Raw genomic sequence first — 12,387 nt, 5'->3', positions numbered from 1 at the left:
CTGTTACTGGTCAAGTACACACATCCAGGTAGCACCTGCAGGAGGTGCCAAGTGCTCCTGACAAGCATGCTACAAGGTGTATCCGTTGCATGCAGAGTAATGTTACGTGATACCTATGTAAGATAACAGACAATTTAATTGACAGGTCTGAGCTGAAAAAACATTAGTGAATGACAGGGTAATGTATCACATGATAATTAATGGGAGACTCATCACTATGCTACTTATTAACACTCCACAGCGTATCTTGTGATACATTCAAATCATTCAGTAAATGCTACGTCACATCAGTAATATTTCAGGCACAGTTTTTGTCTTGACAAGTGCCTTAAGTGCTTAGAAACTTGCCTGTAGACTAATAGGTTGCTTATTATTTGCAGGGATACTCTACAACAGGGAGAGGTCACTCGCTTACTTTATCTACCATTTGTACTAATTAGCATGTGCCTCGTCATGCTCCAACGCACACAGTGACTTGGTTCGTTCCCAGCGCAACTTCGGTTGCATTTAACAGTACTTCAGACAGTTTATTATTTCAGTCAGCATACTTTTTGCAAACATAAGCTATACTGTCAATATGATCATGCATGTTTCCTTCAATATTTACACATATCTGTACAGTACTATTATGATATATGTTTGAATTGATCTGTTACGCAATTAAAATGTCTCATAATGTATCATTGCCTTTCTGTTTATGTTAAATGCTTATGAGTTCCCATGCCTTTTCTCTCAATTTCTCAATTATCTTCCAAATTTTACAATGAATTAATGAATGAATTATAGCAAGAATTAAGAGCAAGAATTATATGTGAATGAATGAAAGAAATAAAGAAAAGAACAACAGAAATACATATGTGAATGAATGAAAGAATAAATGATACACCCTGGCCACCCCTCCCCAAACATTTTAAAGAACACAAAACTATCACTAGAACACATGTGTTAACATCAGCTGTCAATTCTTTTTTTAAATCCACTTAGAGACGTTTTTTACATTAGCAATTTAGCCTTCAGCCTTACTACAAATCTATTGTACTAATACTGACACTAATAACAATTATTTGACTTAAAATGAAGTGACCGAATAGGTGACTAACCTTCTACGTGTAGGTTTTCAGTTGTCACAACACTGAGCGAATGTAATCAGCTGTTGAAAATAAACCAGGCTCAATCTTAAAAACTAAGCTGCCGCCATATTGGCTACACTGGTCACGTGACGAGCCGAGGCATAGGCTAAGGGGCTTTTCGAGGAGTGACCACTCCCCGTCTTATAGTGTCCCTGTTATTTGTTTTGATGTTTAACTTCGCACTCAGCTATATTCCAGCTATATGGCGGCAGTAGGTTGCTTATCAAAACAATATACAAGTGAAAATAGAACCTGTCACTAAAAATGAACTGAGTTCCAACATCAGTGCTCTCTGACCTGACAGATGTTCTCATGAATATTTGTCAACATGAAGATGTGTTAGTGTACACTATTAGTAAATATCGACTTCTCCTAAATGTATTGAATAAAACAGCATACCAGGTGAACTTTCAATACATTTTGACATTATCAGGGTGAAAACTCTATACCTACATAGACTATTTGGGGGAATAAATGTCTACATTTACACCATGACTACATGGAGGAATAAATTAGAGAGAAAAATTAAATGACCAACTATCAAAAGTTTTGAACTCTAATTCATGATATCTAAAATTCTAATGGAAGCAGTGGCTTGCTGTTGTGGCAGAAAATGAATATTTATTGATGGTCCCATATTCTCCTTTCACTAGAGAGGAGACAAAATAAGGCAAGATGGCACTGACCTCAGTGTTGATGAGGGGTCACAATACAGGTTTGACACAGCCATTATCTCATGCATCCTGCCACTATCTCATGCACCCTGCCACTTAATTGCCTGTTCAAACAAACTAATCTTCCATATTTTTTCAAACCCAGGGTTCCAACTACCCATTCAAACCGTTTGATAGCTGGCCGGTAAGGTCAGTACTCAAGAACACTGAAAACATGCAAAACACATTTGGGTGAGATGTTTATCCTTCTTTGGGTTTTACAACACGGGGTCGCCATGCTTTCACAAGCACAGTGCCAAAATAAAGTCCAAAGATGTGCAGCTGCACTGCTACAAGCAGGAACAAAAACCACACAATAACTGCAGGATAGCCAAACATCACATACGTGTACTTCTTTTCATGGTAGTATTTGCCTAAATCATCAGCAACATCTATGAAACCAAATATAACAGGGAAAATCCCAAATACAACAGATCCTAGCATGTACTGTTTGATGAGAAATATTTGGTTGTGAGGTGTTGATTTCCACCCAAGCACGGCAGCTACAACACTAATGAACCAAGCGTACTCCCACGACCGCGGAGCTGGTAGATCCCACCGACGCAACATCTTCACCGACATCCCGAAAAAGGCAGTTAAAGCTGGCAGTAGACGAATGAACATCATGAAGCCAGTGACGAAGTGAAAGAACAAATCTAGCCTCAGTCTCGACTTGTTTTCAGTGCTGAAAGAGAAGAAAGATGTGTACCAAGTGTAAAGATAGACATAATGTTTGTTGTTTGAAGTCACACAAAGTAATATTATAGCTATATAACACTGATCTTGAAATAATGGACTCTTGACCAGATAATCCAGTGACTGATATCATGAGTATCTATATGTATAAAGAATATCTTGAGTTTGATTACTTTAAAATTTGCCATCCATCTGGTCATGGGGTCACATGCATAAATTTACCATGGGCCAAACAATTCCAAAACAAAGGTATAGAGCTTGTTTGTTTTAGGTTGTATTTACTTTTGTGTGAGTTCTTCTGCTGCTTTCAGCAATATTATCACAGTATCAAAGCTACGAACATCAGAAATGGGATTCACAAATGGGTCGAATGAAATCAAGGTCTTCAGCATGACAAGCAAATGCATTAACCAGAGTTGACTTCAAAAGTCCTTAAAGGAAATATGAGGGTACTGTAAAGTACTGAATGATAACATTTAGCAATTATTTTTATTACAAAAACCTTATATTTCTTGCCAAGAATCTGGTACAATGAATATTACTGTAGGTCCCTTGCAATGTAATATATAGAGGATACTAAACGACCTTCCGTGTAATACCATTTTTATTAAACAAGTTAATGATTTGGTATCAAACGAGCGAAAGCAAGTGTGATACTAAATATTTCACGGAAGCGAGTTTAGTGTTCAGTTTATTACTCTCAAACATTATTTGATAGAAATAGCCTACAGTGTGATGACTCTCAGCATTCCGCTAGTCAAGCAAGGTCTCATACCACTGCGACAGAGGCATTAGCATTGTGACGTCGTAACTGTAACCATTATGACGTCATATGTCTAGCGGTATTACACTAGTGTAATATTGTCGTAAAAATATTACACTGCCGTATCTTCCACGGGCAAGTAATAAGTATTGTTTCTGCATCCATTATGTACGTTTGTGTACTGGACACACATTTTACATTACAGCAAACCCTGATTAACCACTACCAAGGAATTGGAAGTATGGCAAGTTTTAAGTAAAATTGAGTATGCAAGTGTAAATCGGCATGATCCCATGACAAAAAGCTATGAATACATAATGCCTTTAAGAAAGTGTTCAATGTAAACAGCATTGTGTATTCATTGCTTTTGTACATGTGAGCCATGCCAATTCAGACTTGTTAGAGGGGTACACAAAGTACATGATCTCGACTACCAGTTGTCACAATTCCATTTTGCAACAATACTGAGTGGGTTAGACCACTGACTTTGAAGGTGATTAGGTGAGACACTCTGTGAGTGTGTGTTCTAATTGCTGATGGGACTCACACACTAACACATCCGTTGGTATATGACCAGATGGTGGCCACATGAATATGTGCAAACACCTAGTTGCGGGTACAGCAACGTGCAGTGAACTTGGACAAAGTACTGTGACTATGTGTCCCAGTCCACCCAGCTGTGAATGGGTACCTCGTTAGGATGAGAAAGCCACAATAACTTGGTCCGCCTAGTGGCTGCAAGAGTTGTATACTCCCCAGGGAGTTGAGATTGATAATTAAATACGATGTGCCGTTGAGATTGACATCCAATGAGCGAGGGAAAAATCCCAGTGCCTTGAGCATGCATTAGTTGCCTGGATATGTGCGCTATATAAATATCCTATAATAATAAAATGGGGTACAATCAAGATATTTTAGTTCACTGAATACACAAAATGCCACTAAAAATAGATGTAAGCATATTTGAAGAAAAGCAAAAACATAGAAAATAAAAAATGTTTACAGAAACATTTAAATAGCAAACTGACAGATATAACAAACTGTAATTTTGGGGGGTACAACATGCTAACTTTGGGGGGTCCTGGTTACTTGTCGTATGTTCGATTAAAATGCATATAACAAACTATCATTATAATGAACAAAGATTAGTGGTCCCTTTGACCAATAGCACCACATGGCTTGCTTAACTAGAAAACACATGACACTGATCATTAACACTCGCAATTGTACTGCTTGTGTACCTTGTGATGGATGACAAGATTAAAGCACATCAGCAGAATTGTATACAGGCTTGCTTACATCTTAGGTAATTATTTTCTTTTTCCATGAAAATTGACCACATAACACATTAGTAGCCTGGATTTATTTTGAAAACATTTGTCAAAAGAGGTGAGATGGCTAGCCCAAAGTCACAACTAAACCTAAACATTGATTGGAAAGGGGTACTTAATAATAGTGCAGAGGTGTTTGATCAGATAGAAGTAATTAACCTAAATGATCACAAAGGGTTCGCTTTTGGAAAGATGATTCAAGGTCTAAAGTTATAGTTGGGGTACCCTACGATTACTTAAATACAGTTTCAGACACGCGAGATCAATGACAGCAGCTGGCGCCATAATGTTAGGCCCGGTAACATTCCAGTGTCGACATACAAGAACAGTGAATTGTAAGTCATTTTGCAACACGATCGGAGGGTGTGTCGATTAACCTGCATTCTTTCCGGTGAAACATGTATGTAAATGTGTTATCAAATACAGTAATTACTAGCAAACATGTATCAAATATGGGTCAACGTGACAACTGATGCATCAGATATTTGACCCTCACCTAACTTTATACTGCCCCGCGATACTTTCCCTGTGCCAGAAATCACTTCCATCTGACCCTTCGGGCCTTTTTCCGAACTTGGAGGCCATTTGGAGTTGTAAATGCAACGTAAAATGCGGTGATTGAAGATTTCAACGAAAGGACACGGTGCAACAACTGGCCTTGGCCAGGTGGGTTTGGTCGCTCCCGATATGGCAAACTTGACTTCCGTTCCGACACCGCATCGCTGATATCAATACAAAATTATCGTTCCCGAGAACTTCAATGGAATGTAACGGTTTAAATGTGCAGTAGGTACGCCATTTGTCCTAATGCTTATTTTGTAACATAACTACAATAAAATGTATTTCAATGATTTGTTAGCACAGTAAGCGATATTGCCGCAGTACCGGAAGTAGTACTTGTTAAAGTATAAATTCAGAAACGAAAAGAAACATCGATCCAGCGCGTTCATCTTGTAATTTCATCAGATTCCTTGCGACTTTTGCCCAAGTGGTTGAACGTATAGGAGGAGGAGTTATACTGAACTGTGAAGAGTTACGAAAAATTCTAAAAGAAAACACTTGCAGGTTTACGTTTGTATTCTTGATGTAAAGTATACATATTACATTACTTAGACGTTCATGAAGTATCAATATTCAACTCACAGGGAGTGAATGTGCTAATGAAGTATGAATCCCAGTATTTCTAACAAGCATTTATACTCTCATAGTACCAACTGATTTTTAAATTAAATAATTTGTTTGAATTGTAAACCATTTTGTCTGTGTATATAAATATAACCTGACAGAAGCGCCATTTCTGTATATTCTACGAAAGGGTAGACTCTACAATTTTAGACTTCTTCAGACTCCTTTGGTACTGAAGATGTTCACGTACGTTTTCCATGAAAGTGAGTGAGTAATCTTTATTCTCATAGTACCAGCTGATTTTTAAATCAAATGTTTTGTTTGAAGTGTAACCCATTTGTCTGTGTATAGAAACAGAAACGTTAGGTCTCTGATAGAAGAAATATAACCAGAAAGATTTCCTAACTAAAATGAAGCGCCAGTTTTGTGTGTTTACGAAGGAGTCTTCAATTAGACTTCTTCAGACTCATCTGACAGAAAATGTTCACGTACATTGTCGTGCTTTAATCCACTTTCGGATGAGAATGCCGTGTCATGTTTTACACTTTTCCGTATAAACAAGTCGAAGCTTGTGTTTACAGCAAAAGACGACAGTGTTCTAACGAATGGCCTCATATCGCCCAGTAAGAGTGTTTGCTGAGATGCAGAATCGCCCTGTGGAGAAATCACCTCACAAGATAATACAATTTGATGACAACAGGGCGGCATGTGACGCTGTGTCACCAGGGGACCGGCAAATTCGAGTAACTGCTGTGGGTGAAGTTTCTCAGCCCCCTGATCTGAGTCGCTTCACAGTGCGAGTCACCAGCAAGAAGGACAACCCCCAGGATGCCAAGAACAGCGTGGCCCGGCGCCTCGACTACATTGTGCAGACCCTACAGAACCACGGAATTAAGGTTAGAGTATTTTACCAATGTCTAGCCTCTAGCAGTAAACCAAACAACAATGCCGACTTTTTGTCTTGAAGCAAAACCGTTAAGACTTCCGCCCGTATCCCCCTAAATGTTAACGATGAGGAACAATTTCTTTGAGTGGCACTTTTAGAAGTTGGATGTGTCTTTCAGTATGTGCAGATACAATTAAAGAAACATGTTAAAACGCATCCTTATCAGATGAGGAATATATATACATTCAGGTGATATGGTTTGACTAGAATAAATTTAAGGGGGGATACGGGCGGAAGTCTTTCCGCAAAAGCTTCTTTCCTGGATGTTCCTAATTGACTTATCACTGTCGTGTTTAATCTCGGTCCCTTCAACTTTGACACAACAGTCTGTGATTGTATTTTACAATTCTACTTATTCAGGAGCAGGACCTACACATCCACAAACACCTGTCCAGGAGTGACTCACTGTATGTGATGGAGACAGAGGTCGGGGTAAAGTTTGGAGACATCAAGAAGAGTGAGAGCGTCGGCAACCTGCTGGTGGAGAAGCTTGATGATACAGTCACAGTCTCCTTGCCTGAGTTCTTCCACACGAATCAGAGCCTAGAGAGTCTCAGGTCAGATTGCAAGTAATGGATATTGATGTGCTTGGAATGTCTTTTTCAATCTGTTAATTACGCCAAGTTTGGGGAATTGGGAAAGTTGCTACAGTATTTACTGAAAACATGGTTACACGTTTCAGGAAACAAGCCAGTCTGGTAGCCATCCACAACGCAAAACAAAAGGCACAGGAAATGGCCCGCTTTGTCCATCTGTCTGTGGGTCGACCTGTGTACATCATGGAGGAGGACAACCAGGAGATAGAAGGACACACAGACACAAACTCCGACTCAGTAACCATGACAACAATCCAGGAACGTAATCTCAAATGCAACAATAACTGTACGCAGTCGTGTGTCAGCATCGTTTGAACTCAAACCAAAAGTAAAGAAAGTTCTGAGATAGCTTCTTCAATTGGTCTACCAACTATTTATGTGAAAAATGACTGTGATACTGTATTCTGTAAGAGTATTCTGACCTTGTACACCAGGTACAATGGTTGCTTTATGAGCAGCCTAGAGATGTGTTATGCATTACCAAGGCTCTTGTTACATGGGTGGGAAGCAGATGTGGACTGAAGGGTTAGAACTGACCAGGCATAACATATATATTGGTTGTGTGATGAAATAGGGACTTGAACTGCACAAGGGTCATAACTGCTGTTATACAGGAATTGTTGTACAGAAAATGGCACTCATTTGTACTGTTCTTCATCCAAGCATCACAGTCTTGTTTAAACAGTGTACATAGTACACTGAATCAGTAACTAAGATGTATTGTGTAATTTGCTTGTTACAGCTTGCAATGTCTGTTTAATCACCTTCAGTTTCACAAATTTGTATCAGTTTGCTGCAACTTGTTCATCCGTCCTTTAGTAATTCTACATGCTGCTGCAACAATAATGAATGATAAGTATTTTGTATGTGTATTTACAGTGTATATGTATGTAGCATTAAAGGCGTTGGGAGTATTTGCTTGTAGTGTTGATTGGGTTCAAGGGAGATAACTGCTAGATGGTTTATAATATTACAGTTTGTTAAGTGTTGGGCGCATATAGGCCTTTTAAGGCCCAAGGTCGCCCTAAAACCTTATCTACCTAGTACATCATGCACATCATAGATTCAACAAATCAATTTGATTGATTTTGGAATAATTTTGCATCATGATCTGATTTAATTCATGAAAAGATAGTCTTGAAGATTGTAGAAAATATACAGTACAACCAGAAATTATTGAGAATTTAAGATTGCAATTTTTAATTTTTTTTTCACTCATTACTAACATATTAAATGTGAATATTAGCAGAACATAACTCCAGATTCAAAGACAGGTGAACAGTTAGTATTTTGTCAAGTCACCATGGGCAGCAATGCAGGCTTCAATGTGGCGGGGCATACTACTGATCAAAGAAGTTAGAAAGTCGTGGTCCATGCTGTCCCACCTCTTCTTTCATTTCAGCAATATTTGTCAGATTTTTCTTATTGACACTAATGTCCTATTTTGGGTCCGAAACCAGGCCTGTGAATGCTTTGAACGATGTTTGGGGTCGTTGTCCTGCTGGAAAATCAAACAAAATTCCATAGAACACGTGAGCAGATGGAAGTAAATGTCCCTCGAGAATATCTGTGTACCGCTCACTGTTCATATTCCCTTCAAATACACAGAGGGGCGTTGCACCTAACACAGATATGCCACCCCACACGTTAAATTTCGGACTGTACTTTGGGCGCTGATACAAAGGTTTTTCAGTTTGTTTGTTCCAGAATTTCAGTGTATTAGGAAACAGCCACACAGAACTTTCAACTGAGAAAATCACATTGTCCCAGTTAAAATTTCTATGCTGTAAGCACAAGTTCAACCGTGGCTCCTTTTGTCCAGGTTTCATGATTGGTGATGGAATTCCTCGACTTTTCTGCCAACCCATTGCATGCAGCTCAGTTATATTTGTCTCCTTATAGACCGCCAGCGTTTTCAAAAGTCCTTCGTTTGTTTATAGAAACAAGAATACCAAGCCGCCTCCTGTCACCGACAGTCAATTTTCTGGGCCTACCTGCGCCTCCCTGGTGCTCAATGCCATATCCATTTGCAATATGTTTCAAAACACGATAAACAGTGGACAAAGGGATGCCTGTTCTACTGGAATCACTTTAGCTGATCTGATGTCCTTGTTATAATACTCTAAAATCAACTTCCTCTTCTCTAAATCATCCATACTGAGGATCACTGAAAATGTCGTCTGCTAGCAAGTAAACAAAGGGGGATAACTCTTCACAAACTAATGAAAAAGGATTAACAGAGTTGTCTCTCTTGAATGAAACCAAGCACTTGATAGCTGGTCAAGGTTGTTTATACTAGAAATCCAATTAAACATATTCCTAAAATTCTCAATAATTTCTGATCATACTATATATGATCATGTCTTTAAAGTATTATTTGATTACAAAAACATGCTGCGATTTCAGCACAATTTTCACTTAGCTAGAATATCTAATTGGGGCCAAATAAAATAAATGTTGTGGTTCAGATTACACCTCTTTAATATTTAGGGTACGTAGGTAGGATTTTTTTGTTTAACATTTTTTTCAGAAGTCAAGTACAAGCTAATAACACATTTATCAATGTATAATTGTTTATTCAGTCAAAGTTTTGGGCCATCATGTTGATTGTCTCTATCAGAATGACCGATGTCCATCGGTGCCGGGGTAAAACAATGGTATCTAAAGGTTTATTTCATTTATACAGCATACAAAAATTAGGGTTGGCGCCAGAATTCAAGGGTCAGTCGGGTAATCAGAACCACAACATTTTTTCCAAAAACATTTGATAATGGAGTATTTGTAAAAGACGATATGTTTTAATGTGAAGGCACTTTTTTTCTGAAGTTTGATATTTGTAAGTGTGTAAATCGATATAAATATGTAAGCCTATGTGTGAGGGTATATGAATATATAAGTACACCAATAGAAATGTGAACCATGAAGCATGTAAAATACTTTCAAAACATTCATCTAAAGCCTGGTTTGTAATACAACTGTTGACATGAAATAACATTTCAATAAGAGATGCATTTGACATTTTCGTTAGTAAACTGACCTCTTTATATATCTATATGGAAGGTTTGAATTATGGAATTATTTGTCCATTGAAAATTCCAGCAAATGGGTTATTTTGTACTTGCAAAGTGATATGTGTCTTGTATAAAATGCTAGTTGCCACACAATCATGATTCAGAATGAATACCCATTTAGTTGTTTTATGTTTTGGAACACTTTCAAGAGGAATCTCAATTAACTGAGCAAGGTATTTTAAACATTTCTTTCGTTGGTTTCTTTTTAGTTTGAGGTGATATCTCTGTAGGAATATAGGTTAAAATCTAATTGGTGTTTGATAACATATTTAATTATCAAAACTGGTATTATCTGAATACATGCACTGTGCTTTTCCTTAATGATGTCTCAATATTGCAAATGTTGGTCTCACGCGTGCTTGAATTTGAATCATTGATATCAGAAATCCGGCTCTAAAAACTACTTACATTACAAAGAAACCTTCATTAGTTTGTAATAAAAGTTATAAACTACTTATATCTATTCCCCAACACATGATTGGGGATGAATCTGTACCATATGCTGGCATGGAAGACTTGTGGGACATTTATAACTGAAGCTCCTTACTATAATCTGATACAGGGGTCAGGGCACAAACGAACCAGGAGTTACTGTGACTAACCTCTGCAAATATGGCTAGATGTGGACCAACCCTTCATTTTAAAGGTTATTCTTAATACTGTGTCGTCACAAGGAAACGTTTTAATCAAGAAACAACTCCTGACAAGGTGAGAGCATGTTTCTTAGCAGTCCAAATGGATAAAGTATATTATCTTACCACATGTGCTACGGGGCATGTGCAGTGAGTTCGGAAGTATCCTTAGAAAATGTGTGGAAATACTTTGGTTGTGTAGAAGCAGTGATGTATGGATGATATCAGGCTGAGTTAAACCATATACCAGCTTTCAGCTGCGGCCCTTCTTCAGGGGCAGCTGGTGTTGGTTCAGACTCACATTTAGCCAAAAAACATAGATATGTTACTGAACAATACGTGTCTATAAATAAACACACACTCACACACAAAAAACCCAAACAAACCCACTGAATATGTAAACACATGTATAATTAAAATTTGAACATGATTTTATATAATCTGGACTTGCCCAGTCATTCTAGACTAGAGTTGGACTGAATTTTAATATGGTCTCTTGGAACGGAGAGACATGGCTTTTTAAGGTAACCCTGTCGAACGTCCTGTCCCCCAGATTACAGAAGTCTACATCCATAAATGTTCACCCTATATGTATCTCAGTGAATAAAAAAACAAACACCTGACGACGGATTTACAGGCTAGATTCCAACGACATGGGATAGATTGTCCACATTGATTATGATTGTGATCGTGATAATAATGTATGCCTTTCGATTCAATCACATCGCTCGTCTCGGTAGTTTTATAAGCAATGCACATTAGCAACTCCATAAGCTGGTCTCAGTAGTTTTATAAGCAATACACTTTAGCAACTCCATAAGCTGGTCTCAGTAGTTTTATAAGCAATACACTTTAGCAACTCCATAAGCTGGTAACAGTAGTTTTATAAGCAATACACTTTAGCAACTCCATAAGCTGGTCTCAGTAGTTTTATAAGCAATACACATTAGCAACTCCATAAGCTGGTCGCAGTAGTTTTATAAGCAATACACATTAGCAACTCCATAAGCAATACACATTTTAGCAACTCCATAAGCTGGTCTCAGTAGTGTTATAAGCAATACACATTAGCAACTCCATATTTATAAGCTGGTAACGCTGCTTTGAAGAGAATTTCAGTTTTTGGACGGCATTTTAATGACAACTCGAAAGTGATTCAGGTCGTAGATTTCCACAATTGTTTTGTGATATTAGGAGCATTGTTTGGTTCTGACATTATACAGATCAAACTGGACGAATCCGGAATTAAATCCTTCGATCAGCGGATCCTGGTTCCACTAATCGATGCAACCAAACAAAGCATATTCCGAGACCTTAAGCTTGTGAGCAACCCTGACCCACTCCACTATATAAAAGAAACTCACAGAGACAAATAACAAGACGG

At 38.1% G+C, this 12,387-nt stretch overlaps 2 protein-coding genes across 2 annotated transcripts; one reads left to right on the top strand and one right to left on the bottom strand.

Moving 5' to 3' along the window:
- Positions 1-2,030: 2,030 nt before the first annotated feature.
- On the bottom strand, positions 2,031-5,350 carry LOC124262355 (protein jagunal-like). The gene is made up of 2 exons (XM_046696844.1): positions 5,130-5,350; positions 2,031-2,528 (listed from the first exon to the last, which is right to left on the bottom strand). The coding sequence occupies exons 1-2, from the start codon at positions 5,216-5,218 to the stop codon at positions 2,045-2,047; spliced, it is 573 nt and encodes a 190-aa protein (XP_046552800.1). The 5' UTR covers positions 5,219-5,350; the 3' UTR covers positions 2,031-2,044.
- A 958-nt stretch (positions 5,351-6,308) lies between these two features.
- LOC124262354 (interleukin-1 receptor-associated kinase 1-binding protein 1-like) lies at positions 6,309-8,214 on the top strand. The gene is made up of 3 exons (XM_046696843.1): positions 6,309-6,654; positions 7,065-7,261; positions 7,387-8,214. The coding sequence occupies exons 1-3, from the start codon at positions 6,364-6,366 to the stop codon at positions 7,613-7,615; spliced, it is 717 nt and encodes a 238-aa protein (XP_046552799.1). The 5' UTR covers positions 6,309-6,363; the 3' UTR covers positions 7,616-8,214.
- The last annotated feature ends 4,173 nt before the right edge of the window (positions 8,215-12,387 follow it).

The sequence above is a fragment of the Haliotis rubra genome, unplaced genomic scaffold, assembly GCF_003918875.1.
Source record: "Haliotis rubra isolate DU_JTF1 unplaced genomic scaffold, ASM391887v1 Scf832, whole genome shotgun sequence".
NCBI classification, from domain to species: Eukaryota; Metazoa; Mollusca; class Gastropoda; order Lepetellida; family Haliotidae; genus Haliotis; species Haliotis rubra.
Note: the sequence above shows the minus strand (reverse complement) of the source record. Positions and strands in the feature narration are given on the sequence as shown.